Genomic DNA, 20,215 nt, shown 5'->3' with positions numbered 1-20,215 from the left:
TCTTCAGGGGAGTCAGAAGGTGGCTTTTGACTCATCACACATTGCTGCTACTGTTTATCTATCCTGTTGCCTAGTCACTTTATCCCTAGTTATATGTACATATCTACCTCAATTACCTCGTACCCCTGCACATCGACTCGTTACTGGTACCCTGTGTATATAGCCATGTTATCGTTACTCATTGTGTATTTATTACGTGTAAGTAACCCGTAAGTAAGCATTTCACTGTTAGTCTACACCTGTTTACAAAGCATGTGACTAATAATATTTGATTTGAAGTGCTTGTCAATAGAACTGCTCATGGTGATGTCCTCTACATACTCAATGATAGACATATAGTACAAATTCATGGTGGTAGTCTCTTGCTCTGAGTATAGTATGGTCAAGTCCATGAGATGGGGATTGTTGAATAGTCCATTTGTTGGGGAGAAGAAGTTTGGTCAACTCTCCTTAGAGACTGCAGCCTTGGTGATGGTTGGTTTCCCAATAATATCATGAGAGCGATCAGAGGGAAAAGTCTGACATGAACTGAGCGTTCAGATCTCCACATCGCTCTCCTTGTCGTTGTCATGGTCACCATCGTAGAACTCATTGGCTGCCTCTGGCCTGTAAAGAGAACACGCGATTTAGTTCCAGGACGTTCTATCACACACCGTAACATTTTCAGTTGTTCACACTGATACTATATACACGTAAACCAAGGCTGGGATTCAATCCAATCGCGTTTTGTCAGCGATGCACATTTTAAAGACAATGTTCCCGTGCGGGAACAAACTGGTCCCTAAACTGGTCATTGATTCCATTACTAATATGTATATGATAGAACATATGCTCCTGTGTGTGTCACAGAGCTGGGACGATAAACCAAAAATTACACTGCCTTCCTCTAACTGAGGCATTTTGCTTACTTCGGTAATATTCTGTGATTTTGCTACACAACACTCCTGTAGGTTGTTCTAAAACAAATATTTGGTCAACAGTAATGAGCTTTGCATTATGTTGATTCCTGCTATGAAAGTATCTGCCTGGCCCTGTTTGGCTGTCGGCTGCTGTGTGAGCGAGCTACTCCACTGTGACACGGAGGAGGGAGCGATGCATTCTGAAAAGCACAAGCATATGACCATTGCTCAAAATGCTATTGTGGGAAAAATCGTTTTTTAAAGAGGAAAGTCACAGCTTTCTGTAACATTTTCTCACCTCTTAATAGTGAGTTCATGACACCACTTTAGAACCGGAGTAGGCTGTGGTTTTGTTGCGCCCGCAGAGCAGATCGCGATTTGCAATGAATAGGCCTACATCAAGTAGCCTAGGCCTAGTGCTGGAAAGTTTATGTAGGACATTAGCCTAGATTTACTGATAGATTAATCAATTAGCCTTCATGGCTACATAGCAACAATATCATATTTAGAGTTAGCAATCTAGTGTTTTGAGTTCCCACTTCCTCAGGTGGTGAATAATATTGCACAAAGATTAGGCAAATTCTCTGAAGAGACAAAAATAAATCTAGATCCTATTTTGACAGGTTGCATATCAAAATATCCATCATGCATTCCCTGGATATGTTTAGATGAAAAAGCTTACTTTTTTAATCATAGGCTACCATCTCAGTTTTCTTATTTGGCACTGGAATGTTTTGTTGTTGGCTAGAGCCCTGCCGCTAATGCAAAGTAACTGTCCATTACATTTTTATTTATTTGTTATTGTGTAAAATAGTTACATTTATCACAATTTGACTTTTTGTCCATATCGCCTTGCTCCAGCACCTCCCCAAAAAAGAATTAATCGCTGATTTATCGTTAGCGCAAACAATTTGTCAATTTATTGCGATATGGATTTTCTTCCCCATATCGCCCAGGTCTAGTGTCACATAAGGCAGACCGAGTGTGTTGACCTGGAATAGTTGTCCTCTGACCCCCTCTCATCTGGGTCTCCCTCATCAGTGCGCTCGTAGCTCAGGATGTCCGAGGGCACATCGTGGATCTGGACACTGGGGGAATGGTTCAACATCTTCAAGTTCTCAAAGACCGTCGAACGGATCTGTTCCAGGTACTAAACAAGCACAAGATGGAGATAAATGACTTACACCATGGAGAGAATTCTGATCATGACCACACATATATTCAATAATGGTTTGAATTGTTAAACAGTATGTAGACTGTGGTTCAGAAAGAGAGAGGGAGACCGCATGCTCTATGTTCTCAAACTGACCTGTCTGGAGTTCTGGTTCTCTATCCTGGTGCTGACGTCTGGGTGGAGCGTGAAGTCTGGAGCAAAATACTCAAAGTACTCTGGAGGGGTGAGGAGAGAAAAAGAGCAAATGGAAAAAGTGGCAGAAGAACTTAGTCATTATCAAGCCAAAAGGCTTGCTCACTTACCGCTATAAGGCAGCTCATCACTAATTGGCTCATCAACCAGGAGGGAGGTCTCATAGGTCCTGGAATAGAAGAGCAACAGAGTTCATTCTTAAGTGGTTCCATATACACTGTGAGAACGTCATCTCTTGGTCTCCATCAAAAACAACTCTCACCTAACCTCCACACTATAGTCCAGTTACCGCAATGAGAGAAATTAGCTCTTACCAGCATCTGGCCACGTTGCGTACTGTGTACCCTCCTCCTCCCAGTACCAGCAGTGGAATCCTAAAGCTCTTCACAAACTCCACACACTCCCTATAGAAACATATACCCTGGGTGAGAGAGTTTACCATAACCTGGCTCCTGTGTCAGGTTGGTACAGGATTGGTTGTTTTCTATTGTCCTTTAAATTTGCCCTCCTACCAACAGGTGGCAGTACATCCTCATATTATAGACTACATTGAATTCCATCCACCAAACATGTATCCTTTTCACTATTAAGACACTTACCCATAAGGCTGTATTCAAAGGCCATTTAATACTGTGATGTAAGTGTTGGTGAGGGTTATAATGTATTATTTGTAGAGCAAGACACTTACCCATGGCCTCGTATACTGAGGTTGAAGCACCCTAATCTGTCACAGCCCAGCGAGTCAGCCCCACACTGTCAATGACAAGAGGTGCATGTGAGTCCCATACTCAATACCACAATTCATGCAAAATGCCACTGATGATCTCTGGCTGCCAAATGCTCACCTGAAGAACGATACAGGTTGGCTGGTAAAAGTCCACCACTTGCTTGATGACTGGCTGAAAGAGTTGCCTGTAGCCTAAGAAACAGAGTGATATAATGTTAAGGTATTGGACACATTGAAGAGAATTCATCCTTTCAATCATTCTTGCCATTGACAAAGCGATATAATTGATCCCCTATCAAAAATAAGGAAACATCTGTCGTTGGATTGGATATTATCCTGCATACTATCAGACCTTCTGAACTGTAACAGCCATCAGAGAGATGGTAATAGTTTAGAGAGCAGGTGAACTGTAACAGCCATCAGAGAGATGGTAATAGTTTAGAGAGCAGGTAAACTAATAGTCAGGCAGCATCTGATAATAGCACTCCCCAGAGGCATCTCACTGGCCTCAGTCTAATAGCATTATCAGAGTGGAGCGCCAGAGAGCCAGCCTGAGTGGGGGATCCAGGAAGGACACTACTCACTCTGGTCATCGATCCCATCCCGGAGAGGCACGTTCAGGCAGTAGTACCGGCCACTCTCTGCCCCTACCTCATACATGTCACCTATGGGACAAAACATTCAAAAACATTTGTTTAACAAAGAATAAGCTCATTAAGACAAATCTATATTGTCCCATAGAGATATTCAATCATTTAGTCATTAAGACAAACTGTATCTGTATTTCTCATATGGCTTGTCTTACCTGTTCCTGGAAAGAAGTAGTTCCCGTACTTGTGGAAGGATACAGTCATGACCCGATCAGTCAGGTAGAAGGCTTCCTGCACCCCATCGCCATGGTGAATGTCAATGTCTATGTACAACACACGCGGGTGGTACCTAAAGGGACATTTACACATTATTAGTTGTTAGAGATCCTTAGCGGGACGTGAACCCACAAAAAGGACAAAACATAATAATTAGGAAATAGTCAAATATAAAGACTGTAGGGGTGCTTTGCTCTTACTTCAGAAGCTCCAGTATACTGATGACAATGTCGTTCACATAGCAAAATCCAGAGGCCTGTGAAAATCAAAACAAATAAAATCATGATATCACAGAGCTGTACATAGTGCTCCTGAGTGGCACAGCAGTCTAAGGCACTGGATCTCAGTGCTAGAGGCATCACTACAGATCCTGGTTTGATTCCAGGCTGTATCACAATCCGGCTGTGATTGGGAGTCCCATCTTCCGGGTTTGGCTGAGGTAGGCCGTCATTGTAAATAAGAATTTGTTCTTAACTGACTTGCCTAGTTGAATAAATAAATAAAAAAACATAGGCAGGTTACAAGATGACCAGAGGCTGTAGAAGTAATTTGTCTTGACAAATGTCGCATAATTCTTACTTCAAATTTCTTGGCATGATGAAGACCCCCGGCCCAGTTGATGGCGATGTCACATATCTGCAAAGCAATGGTCCCAATCATTGATCAAATCTAAATGTGGTCAACAATTTACCTGGCTGTATAAATTGCTGAATGGGTCTTAATAAATATGTCCGATCAGTAAATATAATACATTTATAAACAGAAAAGAAGCTGAGCTTGCTGTTTTCCCCAAAACAATTGGGGGGGGGGGGGTGGAGCATACCTTGTGGTTTAGCTGTGTTGCTCCCTGTAGAGATGCTCCTGTATACCTGGAGCAGAACTCAAACAGGCCTGGGAATACAGGGCTGACAGAGGACACGTTACCTTTATACAAGCCACATAGATAGATCAACAGCTGCACATTACACTGATCATAATATTACATAAGTCAAAACAACATTCTGCACTTTGACAAATATGTATTTCACACAAAATATCTTCAAGTCACAGATGAATCCATATATAAGCCAGGGAGTAATGTAAGCTAATACTGTATAGAAGATGGATACAACATTCTCACCAGTCATCCCCAACATTAAAGGTGTTGAGACTCTTTGTGAAACCCTGCATATTGTTGGGGCTGACCTTCTGCAGAAAGTCTATGTAATCTTCTGAGTGGAATCGGCACATGTCGTGTTGTGAGGCTTTGTATGGTTTGAAAACCTGTGAAACAAGGACCAGTCAAATTAACATGGTGTCAAGAAGGACATGAATGTGTCTGGTTTCATCAGGGCATATTCATTACGCTGATTCTATTGCAAAACGTTTCTCAAACGGAAGCAAACATACCTAAACGGGGAGGGACCTACCTGAATTTGTCCTATAGAAACTCTCGTTTTAGTTGCAAAACTGTTTGGACTAATGATTACATTCCTGGTACTTTTCAGCATGTTACCATCAGCAAGACTTACCTGCATCTTTTTGTAGAGGCCATAGTGCAAAACAAGGCTGTGCGTCAGAGAGAGACGATGGGGTTTCATAGGGTGACCTGCACCTTGATAAGGAATGGAAAACATGTTTCAGTGTGTTGTCCTCTCATATGAAGTTATCAATGTCTTGATTTCTCTGTGGTTCTTCTGCGTGATGCTATCATTCATAACGAGCCAGTTAAATAGCTGTAGAATAAATAAACTCTTGCAAACACACGACTAATAGCTAGTAACGTTAGCGAGTTCGCAGCGAGATCAATTCACCTGATTGCTAGCAGAAATAAGAATCTAATACTAGCTATCTCGATCATCACAAATTAAAGAGAAAATATGGCGGCTGGTAGCCTAGCGGTTAAGAGCGTTGGGCCAGTTACCGAAAGGTCGCTGGTTCGAATCCCCGAGTTGACAAGCTGAAAATCAGTCAATATGCCATTGAGCAAGGCACTTAGCTCTAATTGCTCCTGTAAGTCGCTCTGGATACGAGCGTCTGCTAAATAACTAAAATGTAAATAGTTAGCTAGCCGGCTTCCTAATGCTCTTTGCCTTTTGTAATCAAAATGATTCTTACCATAATGAAAGTTCCCCACGTCCGGATCATAAAAATATGCTGTTCTGTTGGACATTGCAAAGGAGCCTTCTTGGTTTTTCTACCGTTCACTGGGTATTTGTTAGCTACTGTAAATGTATCTTTCCTTCATTTAGCAAGCAGTCGCAATTGTAAACAGCGAGTAAAACGTACGTCATTGTCCAGCGACAAGCGAAGGGGGCGGGCAAAGACAGTACCAAAGATTATGGATATACTGACAAGACAGATGTCTCTCCGCCCTAACAATGGGAGTCGTTGTCCACAAAGCGGAATGGCGGGCTGTCTAGCTCCTACCTATCCTCTCTGTGGATTGGTGGATACAATTTCAATTTAAGGGGCTTTATTGGCATCTCATTATTTTAATCTAGTTTTAAATATTCGATTAGGGTTGTTGAGGTCAACCGCCTGTATTCAATGGAGAGAGACGCTATACTACTAGCCTCTTGTCATGCATAGCCATCTCGAGACAACTCCGATATAACGTTTTTTTTCCTTCTCAAAGTTGCCGGGACGTCATGTGACCTACTTATATCAGTACACTCATAACAACTTAAGCATTACGAAACTTCTATTCGATCAAATAAACCTCCCATAGCAAATAAGCCATTCATTTTTTTGTTGACCAAATTTGACACTCATTGACCCCCATACAAAAACTCCTCGCTTGGTGGGCGAAACAACGAAAAAACGCCACCTGCTGGAGGAAGACAGATTTTCCGCGGAGTTGAGCCTCTCTTCCGCTTCCTCTCTGACACTACCAAACTGTACAGTCTGTGGGGCGGGGATAGAAAGGGGGGCTTGGGAAATGTACTACGGATCACAGCCGCTAGGAGAATACTTTCTCCACGGCCATACAGTACATTTACATTTTAGTCATTTAGCACTTATCCAGAGCGATTTACAGGGTTTTTTTCATACTGGCCCCCCGTGGGAAACGAACCCACAACCCTGGCGTTGCAAGCGCCATGCTCTACCAACTGAGCTACAGGGGACTATAGTAAATGCATGGCAGTCCAGACTGGGAGTCCGGTTGTTTTTATTATGGATCATATGTTGAGAGAGAGAAAATGTAATAGCTTAGTAAATGTGATTAAAATCATAGTTCACTTTTTTATATGATGAGTGTGACTTATTTTATGCAGATTTGATATAGATATGATGTGTTTACTAGACTATATCCTTCACATAGCCTTCTGGTTATCCAAACGTTTTCCCCTTTATGTGGATAATGCATCGTGCTGACAAAACTAGCTTGATATCACTTTAGTTTAATCATATCATGTGTGAAAATGTCCAGCTATTCTTCTATTCTACGGGGGTATTCTTCAAGAAACAACATCTCATTGTAGTTAATGGATAAACGTCTATTACACCTGTCTATGTAGATGTTGTTGTTTATTTTGAACTGTAATACTATAACAACTATTGAGTCACACACACAAACATCTTACACATTTGATCATTTGTAAGCTTTATGCAGGCTTTTGAAATCAGTTATTCAATGCTTCACTTTCAAATGTGGAACTGTTTCAATTATCTACTGGTTAGCATAGATTAATTGGAACAATTGGATGAATTGTAAAAATTTAACACTCCAAAAATCTGGCCTCAAAATAAAATAACGGTTACACAATATGTCTTTGCTATTTTCCCTTTAAATAACTTGCAGAATCTCCTTCCCTCCATTTACTCCATAGCAGCTCTCGTTCGGCCAGAAGAAAACTATAGCGCATCTCAATGGACTTACTACAGGAGATCACACACCTATCGGGATAGCATCCACATTTACTACGGGTTCCTAATGTTTCTGAAAGAACGTGAGTAGGGTGCTTTGCGGCTCGTTAAATAATGGTAAAAGGGAATGGTTCATTATAGGTTGTCAATGGGCGGATGTGTTGTTCAAGTCAGCAATTGAACCTATGATGCAGCAAATTAATTGCGACAATGTTGTTATTCAATGCGATGGATATAATATTACTATGGTAATGATGTTATAGTATTATAATTCATATATATATATATTTATAGTTTGGCGCAGCAGTGTATCATTGATTCATTATGTAGACCGCCTGATTTAGTCATGATGATGGAGCTATCAGGCACTCATGTGCATCCTCGGTCAAGTTCCGACTCAGACAGACCCAGAGCAAGAATGTCTGGTTGTGTCATATTTGTCCTTGTCAAAATTCCATCATATGTGTGCATGTCGTACAGTAGCTACTAGCGCATTTAAAATACCAAGGGCAGGTGTGTCATCATGGGCCACGAGGCCGCCTGAAACTTGAAAAAGATGGAGTGCACTGCGGGGTGGTCACTCTCTCTGTTGTGGGTCTTCAATTTAGGCTACGGTTGTTGTTACGGGCGGGCCATGTCACGAATGTCACCATGTCACGAATGTCACAATGAATTAACGGACTTCACTAGTTTTTCTTAAAAGGATAGGCTTACAAAAGTAGATCTTGATAATGCTGTCCGACAGAGGAGGCACTGTAATCAGTGTATAGAGGTGTAATAACTAAGGAATAGCCTAGTGATCCAAGTCTTTACAAAATCCAACTAAACTTGAAATAGGCTACATTGTTTCCATATGTAACAAAGTATAGGAAGATCGATAGGTTAAGATCGATAGGTAAAGTATATCCTAAATAGAGTTTATAATTTTTTTTCAGGTGGCTCACCTGTCCCCTGCCTTACCAAAAGGCTACAGTGGCCATTGGCCCATTGCCTAGAAGCTGTCTTGCCTGTCCATTGCTTGTCCATTAGTAACGTGTCAGGTAGTCATCACTGAGATCAGGGTCACTCATGTAGCCATAGACTTGTACTTGAACTGAGACCATGAATGTTGATGCAGTTATGCAAATATGCAAATATGCCCTTAAACCCTTACCCTCTCCCAAAAACATTTACTGTACAGCTGTACATTATTCACTATTGAAGTTATAGTAAAGGTTATCTGAAAGGAAATGGATATTCAAAACCTCATGTATGTCACTGAGGAGGGTCAGAATGTGGAAACAGTCAGCCATGGTGAGTAGAGGTCATGTATACAGCTGTGGGATCTTAATTTGATCTCCCTGTTGAATGAGAACTTTCCTGTAAAGGCAGGACATTTTAATCGTGTAGTGTATTTGTGGTTTAAAAAGGCTTCTGAAGTTTATAATTTCCACTTTCTCTTACGAAAAATGTTTAAACCCCTACAAAAATGGCCATTAATTATAATCCACATAATAATTCAAATTTCCTGTTGCTGCAAGATTATTTTCCTGCTGTAGCAAAATGTCTCAAATTAAGATCCTACATCTGTATTTGATATGACAGACTATGAATTCAAATGGCCAGTTTGTAGCTAGTTTTTTAAATGATCATATGCATCTCTAGGAAATAAAATGGGAAAAAGATAGCTGACAACCGCAGGCATTACATATAAAAATCAATGGCTCAATTGAATCAAGTGACCCTTTCTATTATTAGCAGTGGATCAAATTATTTCCGCTCTCTGAAAAATGCTGTTTGTAATGATATGAGTGCAGAGCTTCCCGTCAATGACAGGGCCTTTAAAAACACAATCATCAACTTGTGTTCCTGATGGAGGGCATTATATTGCTGAGTCACCTCAAGATTCTCTGTGCTTATGCTGATGCAGAGATATTCTGCTTTATATTTCAATTGGCTTGTGTCATTTCCTGCCAGTTTCTGCTGCAAATTCAATGTTAGCAAATTAGCTTATTAAAATTCAACAGATTTATTGATAATCTGCAGTATATTATACATTGATGTACTGTAAGTATGACAGAGCTGTATACAGGACTTGTCCTCTTGTGACAGTGACACTAGACCAGTGACAACCTTATAGGTAAGTGGTTTAATTTAGAGGGACAGATAGACTGTACATTTCTGTTCACAGAAGCATTAGTTGCCATACATTTCCGATTCCACCCATATATTGTAAACATGTTAGGCTGGGAGAGGAGCCAGAAGGGAATGTACCATATTTCTATAGAGGGACACAGGAAATATTATTCTACTGTTTCTAGTGGAACTGCTAGGGAGTATATGTCTGAACTGCTGAGGTGAGGGGCTTTCTGGTTGTGTCTATGCCCTATACAGTGCCTTCAGAAAGTATTCACACCCCTTGACTTTTCCACCTTTTGTTGTGTTACAGCCTGAATTTAAAATGGATTAAATTGAGATTTTGTGTCACTGGCCTGTGGCCTACACACAATACCCCATAATGTCATAATGGAATTATGTTGTTTAAAAAAAAAGGTTTTACAAGTTAATTAAAAATGAAAAGCTGAAAAGTTTTGAGTCAATAAGTATTCAACCCCTTTGTTATGGCAAGCCTAAATAAGTTCAGGAGTAAAAATGTGCTTAACAACACACATAATACGTTGCATGGACTCACTCTGTGTGCAATATGTCACGCCCTGGCTCTGGGGACACTGTTATGTTGAGCCAGGGTGTGTAGAGTTCTGTGTTGTAGGTCTAGTTGTTTCTTTTCTATGTTGCCAGTGTGGTTCTCAGTCAGAGGCAACGAGTGTCAGCTGTGGCTGGTTGTCTCTGATTGGGAACCACATTTAAACAGGCTGTTTTCCCACAATAGTTGTGGGATCTTGTTCTAGTTGGTTTGTGTTAGACCGTTGACTGTCACGTTATCGTTTTGTTCGTGTATCACCTATAATAAATATGTTCGCATTCAACGCTGCGCCTTGGTCCTCCTCTCTTACCGACGATCGTGACAGAAGATCCCACCATTACTGGACCAAGCAGCAAGTCCAGGAGCCATCGCCTGGGAGATCTCTAGCGGATCTCCTTCGCCTCCTCGACTGGGTCAAGCCATGTGAGGAAGAGAGGGGCTTGACGTGGAAGCAGAAGGGCGAAAGGCTGGCAAAAAGTATGGAGACCTGGTCCACGGGTAGGAGTGAAGCCCATACAATTTTTAGGGGGGGGCTAACGCCGTGGACGACGGGCCAGCAGGAGACCGCGACAGAGCGGCCCAGCGGGTTGGCAGAGGAGGCCGCCAGGTTACGGGGGCCACTGGTCGAAGAGGGGATGGAAGGTGTAGAGGCACGGCGAAGGGTACTGGGGTGTGTTACCAGTCCGGTCCGGCCCGTTCCAGATCCCTGCGTAGGGCCGGTGGTGTGTGTCCCCAGTACGGTCCGGCCTGTTCCTGCTCCCTGCACCAGGCCAATGGTGCGGGTCTCCAGCCCGGTCCGGCCCGCTCCTGTTCCCCACACCAAGCCAGTGGTGTGCGTCGTCAGCCCGGCACGGCCCGTGCCTGTTCCCCACACCGGGCCGGTGGTGCGCGTCGCCAGCCCAGTCCGGCCCGCTCCTGCCCCCCACACCAAGCCAGTGGTGTGCGTCGTCAGCCCGGCACGGCCCGTGCCTGTTCCCCACACCAAGCCAGTGGTGTGCGTCGCCAGCCCGGTCCGGCCCGCTCCTGCTCCCCACACCAAGCCAGTGGTGTGCGTCGTCAACCCGGCACGCCGTGCCTGTTCCCCACACCAAGCCAGTGGTGTGCGTCGTCAGCCCGGCACGGCCGTGCCTGTTCCCGCGCCCGGGCCAGTGGTGTGCGTCGTCAGTCCGGCACGTCCCGTGCCTGTTCCACCGGTGCCTGGTCGGCACCGGTCAGATGCTTCACGCCGAGCTAGAGCAATCCGCTCCACCAATGTGCAGTCCAGCTCCGGCCAGCGGGGCCAGACCGGACCAGGGGTACTTTGGGGGTTGGAGAGGAGCGGGGATCAGGCCCGGGCCGGATCCACCGCCTAGGCGGAGTGCCCACCCGGTCCCTCCCCTGTGGTATTTGGTTGGCGCGGTCGGAGTCCGCGCCTTTAGGGGGGGGTACTGTCACGCCCTGGCTCTGGGGACACTGTTATGTTGAGCCAGGGTGTGTAGAGTTCTGTGTTGTAGGTCTAGTTGTTTCTTTTCTATGTTGCCAGTGTGGTTCTCAGTCAGAGGCAACGAGTGTCAGCTGTGGCTGGTTGTCTCTGATTGGGAACCACATTTAAACAGGCTGTTTTCCCACAATAGTTGTGGGATCTTGTTCTAGTTGGTTTGTGTTAGACCGTTGACTGTCACGTTATCGTTTTGTTGTTTTGATCGTGTATCACCTATAATAAATATGTTCGCATTCAACGCTGCGCCTTGGTCCTCCTCTCTTACCGACGATCGTGACACAATAATAGTGTTTAACATGATTTTTTAAAATACTACCTCATCTCTGTACCCCACACATACAATTATCTGTAAGGTCTTTCAATCGAGAAATTATTTTCAAACACAGATTCAACCACAAAGACCAGGGAGGTTTTCCAATGCCTCGCAAAGAAGGACACCTATTGGTAGATGGGTTAAAAATACAGGCATTGAATATCCCTTTGAGCATGGTGAAGTTATTAATTACACTTTGGATGGTGTATCAAAACACTCAGTCACTACAAAGATGCAGGCGTCCTTCCTAACTCAGTTGTCGGAGAGGAAGGAAACCACTTTTACCACGAGGCCAATGGTGACTTTAAAACGGTTACAGAGATTAATGGCTGTGATAGGAGAACACTGAAGATGGATCAACAACATTGTAGTTACTCCACAGTACTAACCTAAATGCCAGAGTGGAAATATTCAAAAACATGCATCCTGTTTGCAGTAGGGCACTTACCCATGGGGCGGCGCACAACTGGCCCAGGGTAGGGGAGGGGCCGGCAGGGATGTAGCTCAGTTGGTAGAGCATGGCGTTTGCAACGCCAGGGTTGTGGGTTTGATTCCCACGGGGGGCCAGTATGAAAAAATTAATAATGTATGCACTCACTAACTGTAAGTTGCTCTGCATAAGAGCGTCTGCTAAATGACAGAAAAAAAAAAGTAAAACTGCAAAACATTTGGCAAAGAAATGAACTTTATGTCCTGAATACAAATCGTTATGTTTGGGGCAAATTCAAATCATCACTGAGTACCACTCTTCATAGTTTCAAGCATGGTGGTGGCTGCATCATGTTATGGGTATGCTTCTCATCGGCAAGGACAATGGAGTTTTTAGGATGAAAATAAACGGAATATAGCTAAGCACAGGCAAAATCCTAGCGGAAAACCTGGTTCAGTCTGCTTTTCAACAGACACTGGGAGATAAATGCACCTTTCAGCAGGACAATAACCTAAAACACAAGGCCAAATATACACTGGAGTTGCTTACTAAGATGATATTTAATGTTCCCAAGTGGCCTAGTTACAGCTTTGACTTAAATCGTCTTGAAAATCTATGACAAGACTTGAAAATGGCTGTCTAGCAATGATCAACAACCAACTTGATAGAGCTTGAAGAATTTTAAAAAGAATAATGTGCAAATATTGTACAATCCAGGAAGACTCCAGGAGGACTCACAGCTGTAATCCCTGCCAAAGGTGATTCTTACATGTATTGACTCAGTGGTGTGACTACTTATGCAAATGAGATATTTCTGTATTTCATTTTCAATACATTTGCTAAAATTTCTATAAACATGTTTTCCCTTTGTCATTATGGGGTATTGTGTGTAGATGGGTGAGAAAAAAAATCAATTTAATCCATTTTGAATTCAGTCTGTAACAAAACAAAATGTGGAATACATCAAGGGGTATGAATACTTTCTGAAGGCATTGTAAGTATTAGGAGCTCAACTGAAAATTATAGATTATTAAATATATACCAATTTCCTCTGTAAGCAGAAGCATTAAACTTAATTTCACATCATAACATTGTAGTACAAACATTGTGTTATTTTGCCGACCTGGTTTTACAACCTATCAAGTACAATACAACAAAATATGAATTAATGAGTGGTTGATGAAATCCTCACTTCTTGGCCTGTAGAATTTAGCACGGTGTGTGTGTGAGTGAGTGAGTGTGGGCTAAAATGCTCAGTAAAAAAAACATCAGGGGATGTGTACCACCAGGCCCAGCTCTCTCTGCCTGCTGAGATAGATCAAGTTGGCTCTAGCCAGTGGTACGCACAGAAAGTTGAGAAGGGGGATTATCTAGTCACAACATGATGGCAGGAGACTCAGATGGCCAGACAAGACCACGCACACAGGCCCATCAATGCTGCTGAGTGGATCAAGAGTTGACATCTTTTGATAATTGTTGGGGACCCCCTTCAGGGTTACATTACTGACTCTACAGGACATATGTGTGCACCCATTGGCTATATAGGACTACACTACAGATAGAGGGCGAGTGAAGACTCTCCTGGGGGATGACGGACCTGGAGGCATCGACAGTGGGGGAACCCCCTCCCCCATATATGATCTTCCTCCTGGTCTTCTTCTTCTTCATCACGGGCCTCCTGGGCTTCCTGGTCTGCCACCTGCTGAAGAAGAAGGGCTACCGCTGCAGGACTGGGGAGGAGGAGGACGATGAAGAGTGTGAGCAGAAACTGGGACCAGACAAGAAGGGTAGGTATCTACAAGGATCTGTCAGAATGCGTTTTATATATATTGGCGTTTTGATCTGGTCATTGATGTCAGGGTCAGGGATATGGCTTAGAGAAGTTAACAAGTGTCCATGATTGATTTTCTAAGGCAGATACATGTGGTATGTGTGACGTTTTTCTGACATCTGTCCTTGTTTTTGGTATTTTACCCCCTTTTTCTCCCCAATTTCGTGGTATCCAATTGGTAGTTACAGTCTTGTCCCATCGCTGCAACTCCCGTACGGACACGGGAGAGGCGAAGATCGAGAGTCGTGCGTCGTCCGAAACACAACCCAACCGAGCCGCACTGCTTCTTGACACAGTGCCCGCTTAACCCGGAAGCCAGCCGCACCAATGTGTCGGAGGAAACACCGTACACCTGGCGACCGAGTCAGCGTGCACTGCACCCGGCCCGCCACAGGAGTCGCTAGTGCGCGATGGGACAAGAACATCCCTGCCGGCCAAACCCTCCCCTAACCTGGACGACGCTGGGCCAATTGTGCGCCACCCCATGGGTCTCCCGGTCGTGGCTGTGACAGAGCCTGGACTCGAACGAGGATCTCTAGTGGCACAGCTAGCACTGCGATGCAGTGCCTTAGACCACTGCGCCACTCGGGAGGCCGACATGTCTGTCTTTATCCAAAGGCCCTTGGCCATTTGCCAAACAGGAAACGGTACTCTTCAGGTTAGAGGATGTTAATTCAGCTTGAATTAAATTCAGTCCAATGTAAACACTGGACACTCACGAAGAATTCATATTTTCCATATTGAATTTGTGTTTATTTAATGGGTACTTGAAAACCATGGGCCTCAGTGGAAATAAACGACTTTAAAGAAAGTAGAATCTCTTGAAAGCATACAAACAAACAGAAATATGCTCCTTTCATTGAAGTGAGGAAAAACGGTCTAGGTCAATAACTTTGAGAATTTCCTTTAATAATCTTGAATGATGATGGAGCAAGCTTGGGGGCAAGCTGCTTCATCAGACAATCTTTCATATATTACAGATGATGAAGAAGAGGACAATCAAGACACAGTTGAACAAATCCTGAAGTGCATCATTGAAAATGAAGGCAATAACTCAGGACACAACACAATAGATACTACATTTTTGTCAATATCTTTGGCACTTCAATACTGCAATTTAAATTATGCTTAGCAAAAGTGTGTAATTTTTGTGTTCTGCCTTCTAGCTAACATGGAAGCCTTCAAGGATATGCTAGGAAAACAGGATATATGTCAACATCATGATCCTAGGTACGTATTGCTAATATCAACTTTTTTTTCCTTAGTTATTATGTTTATTTATGTAAGTAGATTTACATTCACCTTGTCTTACTCCAGTGTGTTATTATCACCCTTGGTGAAAGTCTTTTAGTGCAGAGCAAAGGTAAACAAGCACCATACTTTCTTAAGAGCACCAACTCCTCTCAAGTAATATACTCCTAGTTTATTTTTCTCTAGAACAAACCAGTGTTTGTGTGGGACATAATGCATATGGTTTAAATGCAGGTCTCCTGTACTGTACTACAGGGTTTCCCCCTGCTTTAGGCTGTTGGGTTTTCAGAGAGGCCACAATAATGGGTGTAGTCTACATTTCAGTGTACCTGTGGCAGTCAGGCAGAGTCTGGAGAAAGTCATTGTATTGTGTGGCTTGTAATTATGGGACTAGTGGGTAGCTATGGAGTGGGGCGCCCATCCCCTCTGTTCCTGCGCTGTGCAGTGTGTCCTTGGGCTGTCTTTCCCATGGGGCCACCTGGCTTACTGTTGTCCTGGCCTCAGCAGCTCTGTTATGGGATCTAGGCCCATAACCACAAAGTGTCTCAGAGTAGGAGTTCAGATCTAGGATCTGTCCATACAATCTTATTTATGAACTTAAACTCATACTCTGAGACTCTTTGTGGATACATGACCTGATCTTTACTGCCTTGTTGTGAGGCAAACAGACAAGTAGTCTCTATTATTATTACTTAGTCCTACATAGTATGCTACTACTACTGTACTCTAACAACGTGCTTCTCCTCACATTCATATAAACATTGTAGGTAGAGATGATCGAGGGCATTCTAGAGAAACAGACCCAGTGTTGTGCTGTGATAATATAACTGTGATGTGCTACTAGCATATTGGAGAGATTTATGCTTCTTAATTAGAGCCATGTTCTTACTTGGCACCTCTAGGGTGAGGGTTTTAGTGTTCTTGTCTGTTTACCAAGATAATGCTCTCAGGCTGACAGCAGCCTACAGGGCCGTGGCATTCGTTGGTATTCTTCCCACACTCTCCTCTCTCAGCCAGCTACAGCATCAGTACAGCTACAGTACTCCTCAGAGATGCTGCAGTCCTGATGGGTGGGAGGTCACAGACAGAGGCGGTCAGAGAGGGGAACAGAGGGACTAATGGATCACACTAGAGACTCATATTTCACAGGAAGACTCCAATAAATATGCTACTATAAACCAGATGTTTATAAAATGGCTTTAGATGCTTACAAAGATGTCTTTGGATGTTTTTGCTTAGTCATGATCTAGAGCGTTTCCCAGATTTGCTCCTCGGGAGTCTGGGATCAGCTGTGTATTTGAATCAGCTGTGTAGTGCTAGGGCAAAAACCAAAATGTGCACAGTGCACCCCTTGGGGTCCCCAGGACCAAGTTTGGAAAACGCTGGTCTAGGGTGTTTGAATGGAAAATAAACATGTCTGACTGAATGGGTACTTCATTGTCTTTCCGAAAGGTTACTGCGCAAAGATAGCCTGGGGGGAATTCCACCTCATCACCACACAGTGCACTCTGGCGCCCAGCTCGACCACAAGTCCTGCACGCTCTGTGTGCAAGGGCGGTCCAAGAAGGCCAGGCGCCGGAGCCGTGTGCCTCGGACCAATAAGCCAAGAACGCCAGGAGAGAGGAGAGAGTCCATTGTGTTCGCTGTGGGAAGGTGAGTCACATTGGACGGATGTTTGACAACACAATACATTCATCTTCATTTATTTCATATTTCTTTGCCAGGTAAATCATTACAAACACATTTCTCTCTAGTCACACTACTTCGTGTTTTCTAACAGGATTGTGATTGTGTGGTGATGTACAGTACTATCTGAGGTCTGTATACCTACAGGTTCCGAGTCACCCACATGGACAAGAAGGATCAGGGGTCTGGCGACCAGTTGGACCAATCGGAGGCCCTGGATAGTGAGAAGGGGGATGAGGAGGACCCCCAGAGGAAGGAGGGGTACAACCTGCAGAGCATGTTCAAAGATGTCAAAACGGAGAGCACAAACGGTGTGGTGGCCACCGCGGCCAAGCGGAAGAAGAGTCTAGTTCTGTTCTCGCTGCGCAGAGGCAGTGATCCAGTGGGGGTCAAAGTGCCACTGAGCCAGCCTGTGGTGGAAGAGGAACCCCTCTTCAATGCTCCGTTGAAGACTGCTCCAGTGCAGACCTCCAACCCTGTGAAGACCCTGTCGTCCCAGCCCAGCCTGGGCTCTGGTGCACCTGACGACACTGAGATGGCCCATGTTAAGATGTCCCCCACTAGGGTCACTTTTATAGTGTCCCCCACAGTGGCTCCCGAACCGGTCTCTCCCAACATGAGTCCAGCAGGAGTTTCCCCCCTAACGCCCCCGGTACAAGATTCCCCCATCACCACCCCAGTACAAGTCACCCCCATGACCCCTGAAATATTCCCCCTTACCCCAGGCTCCCCTACTAACCCTGTCCCTAGCCCCTTAAATGTCTCCCCTGCCACAACCCCTGTACAAGCCTCCCCTACCACTACCCCTGTACAAGCCTCCCCTACCACTACCCCTGTACAAGCCTCCCTTACCACTACCCCTGTACAAGCCTCCCTTACCACTACCCCTGTACAAGCCTCCCCTACCACTACCTCCTTAAATCTCTCCCCTGCCCTGTCCTCCAGAATAGTGTCCCCCTCCCCTACCTCCTTACATCTCTCCCCTGCCCTGTCCTCCAGAAAAGTGTCCTCCAACACTACACCTTTAAATCTCTCCCCCACCCCTACATCCATACAAGTCTCCCCTGCCCTGTCCTCTAGAAAAGCCTCCCCTGCCCTGTCCTCCAGAAATGTCTCCCCTGCCCTGTCCTCCAGAAAAGTCTCCCCTACCCCTTTAAAGGGCTACACTGCCCCTACCCCCTTAATGGTGTCCCCTATAGCTCCTCATAGCATTCTAAGGAATGCTACTACTTTTGTCAAGGTGGACGAAACCTCACCTTCCTCCTCTCCCTTCACAACCTCAGCCACAGCCACCTCGAAAGGGCCAGAACACAAGACAGACAGCCTTGCTATTGTCAACGCCGACAAAGTCTCTCCCACTGCGGCCCCTGTGAAAGTCTCCCCCACCATTGACCACATGAAAGTCTCTGCCACCATGACTCCAATAAAAGTCTCCCCCTCCAGCGGATGCCCTCTAGAGATCAAGCTGGAGGTGGGGAGTGTTGCCATAGTCAAAGCCAGCCCGGACAGTCAGAGGGAAGTCTCTGTGGTGTGTATGGCTGAGGTAGTGAAGGGGGAGGAGGAGCCTGCTGTGGCTCAGAGCCCCCCAGAGGAGGAGAAGGAGGACGAGGTGGAGATGGAGGACATAAAGGACTGTCGGGTCAGCCAGGAGGAGGAGGGTGTGTCTCTGGAGGAGAAGAGGAGATCAGGACACAGTCAGCACAAGTGGTGAGCGAGAGAGAGGAGAGAGAGAGAAAGAGAGAGAGAGAGCGAGAGAGACTGTCCACACCCCACTGTAACAAGGCCAAATGGATATATAGCAATACTATGGAGGTAAACCAAACAGGCCATGTCAAAACTGAACTGAGTTCACCAGGCCATGTCAAAACTGAACTGAGTTCACCATGCCAGGCTGGCTGAGACTGTCTGGCACCAACTATGAAGTGACATGGCTTTAAAATGACAGGGTCATACCAGCAAGGCTGTGATTTATTCATTGATCTAGACCAGTTGTGGTTAGGTAAGCACTGGCACCATCCAGATGGATTGATCTTAAACGCTTGTATAATGTGGCTAACAGCACAGCTACAGTACTACTCTATTATCACCAGACAGTGCAAGCCCAGGCCTCACAGACTGTGCCAACAACAATCAACTATAACCCCAACAACAATCAACTATAACCCCAACAACAATTAACTATAACCCCAACAACAATCAACTATACCCCCAACAACAATCAACTATACCCCCAACAACAATCAACTATACCCCCAACAACAATCAACTATAACCCCAACAACAATCAACTATACCCCCAACAACAATCAACTATAACCCCAACAACAATCAACAATACCCCCAACAACAATCAACTATAACCCCAACAACAATCAACTATAACCCCAACAACAATCAACTATACCCCCAACAACAATCAACTATACCCCCAACAACATTCAACTATACCACAGTGTAAGTCGACCTACAGCAAACAATGGGTAATATCTGTGTAGCCTAGCTACTTGTCAGTCTGGTCTGTAACTCTACTATATACTATGGAATTAGAGGCAGAAACTGCCTTTGAGTATGCTAACTCCAGGTTTTGATCTAGTCACCACTAGCAGTTGTTCTATCTATACAACCTCATGCTTTCTCTGTTATCTTGCAAATCAGAGGACCCATTTTGGTCTGAGGAAATGTTACCAGGGGCTCGATTCAATCCGTATCGGCGAAGTTCAGTGCTATAGAGTGCTTGAAATGTAAAGGTAATTTCTGATTGAGTCGACATATGCAGCCTTTAAATTTCAATCGCGCTATAGCGCTGAACTTCAGCAATACGGATTCAATTGAAT

The 20,215-nt window shown here is 44.5% G+C and overlaps 2 protein-coding genes across 3 annotated transcripts; one reads left to right on the top strand and one right to left on the bottom strand.

Annotated features, from left to right (window-relative positions):
- Positions 1 to 203: 203 nt before the first annotated feature.
- Positions 204 to 6,248, bottom strand: LOC123492853 (histone deacetylase 3-like). 2 transcript variants are annotated; one of them, XM_045226201.1, is made up of 15 exons: positions 5,956 to 6,248; positions 5,370 to 5,452; positions 4,979 to 5,121; positions 4,682 to 4,763; positions 4,438 to 4,494; positions 4,059 to 4,114; positions 3,798 to 3,931; positions 3,577 to 3,657; positions 3,111 to 3,184; positions 2,954 to 3,018; positions 2,580 to 2,669; positions 2,376 to 2,434; positions 2,209 to 2,288; positions 1,892 to 2,049; positions 204 to 606 (listed from the first exon to the last, which is right to left on the bottom strand). In XM_045226201.1, the coding sequence occupies exons 1-15, from the start codon at positions 6,008 to 6,010 to the stop codon at positions 537 to 539; spliced, it is 1,287 nt and encodes a 428-aa protein (XP_045082136.1). In that variant the 5' UTR covers positions 6,011 to 6,248; the 3' UTR covers positions 204 to 536. The 2 variants fall into 2 exon arrangements, with proteins under 2 accessions (XP_045082136.1, XP_045082137.1); XM_045226202.1 differs by lacking the exons at positions 5,370 to 5,452; positions 5,956 to 6,248 and having other exon boundaries at positions 4,682 to 4,782; positions 4,979 to 5,070.
- A 1,426-nt stretch (positions 6,249 to 7,674) lies between these two features.
- Positions 7,675 to 19,573, top strand: LOC123481471 (cell wall protein DAN4-like). Its single transcript, XM_045205757.1, has 5 exons — positions 7,675 to 7,790; positions 14,159 to 14,400; positions 15,425 to 15,674; positions 17,148 to 17,348; positions 17,529 to 19,573. The coding sequence occupies exons 3-5, from the start codon at positions 15,616 to 15,618 to the stop codon at positions 19,090 to 19,092; spliced, it is 1,824 nt and encodes a 607-aa protein (XP_045061692.1). The 5' UTR covers positions 7,675 to 7,790; positions 14,159 to 14,400; positions 15,425 to 15,615; the 3' UTR covers positions 19,093 to 19,573.
- The last annotated feature ends 642 nt before the right edge of the window (positions 19,574 to 20,215 follow it).

The sequence above is a fragment of the Coregonus clupeaformis genome, chromosome 2 (assembly GCF_020615455.1).
Source record: "Coregonus clupeaformis isolate EN_2021a chromosome 2, ASM2061545v1, whole genome shotgun sequence".
Lineage (NCBI taxonomy): Eukaryota > Metazoa > Chordata > Actinopteri > Salmoniformes > Salmonidae > Coregonus > Coregonus clupeaformis.
The sequence above is the reverse complement of the archived record's forward strand: the minus strand, read 5'-3'. Positions and strand labels throughout refer to the sequence as shown.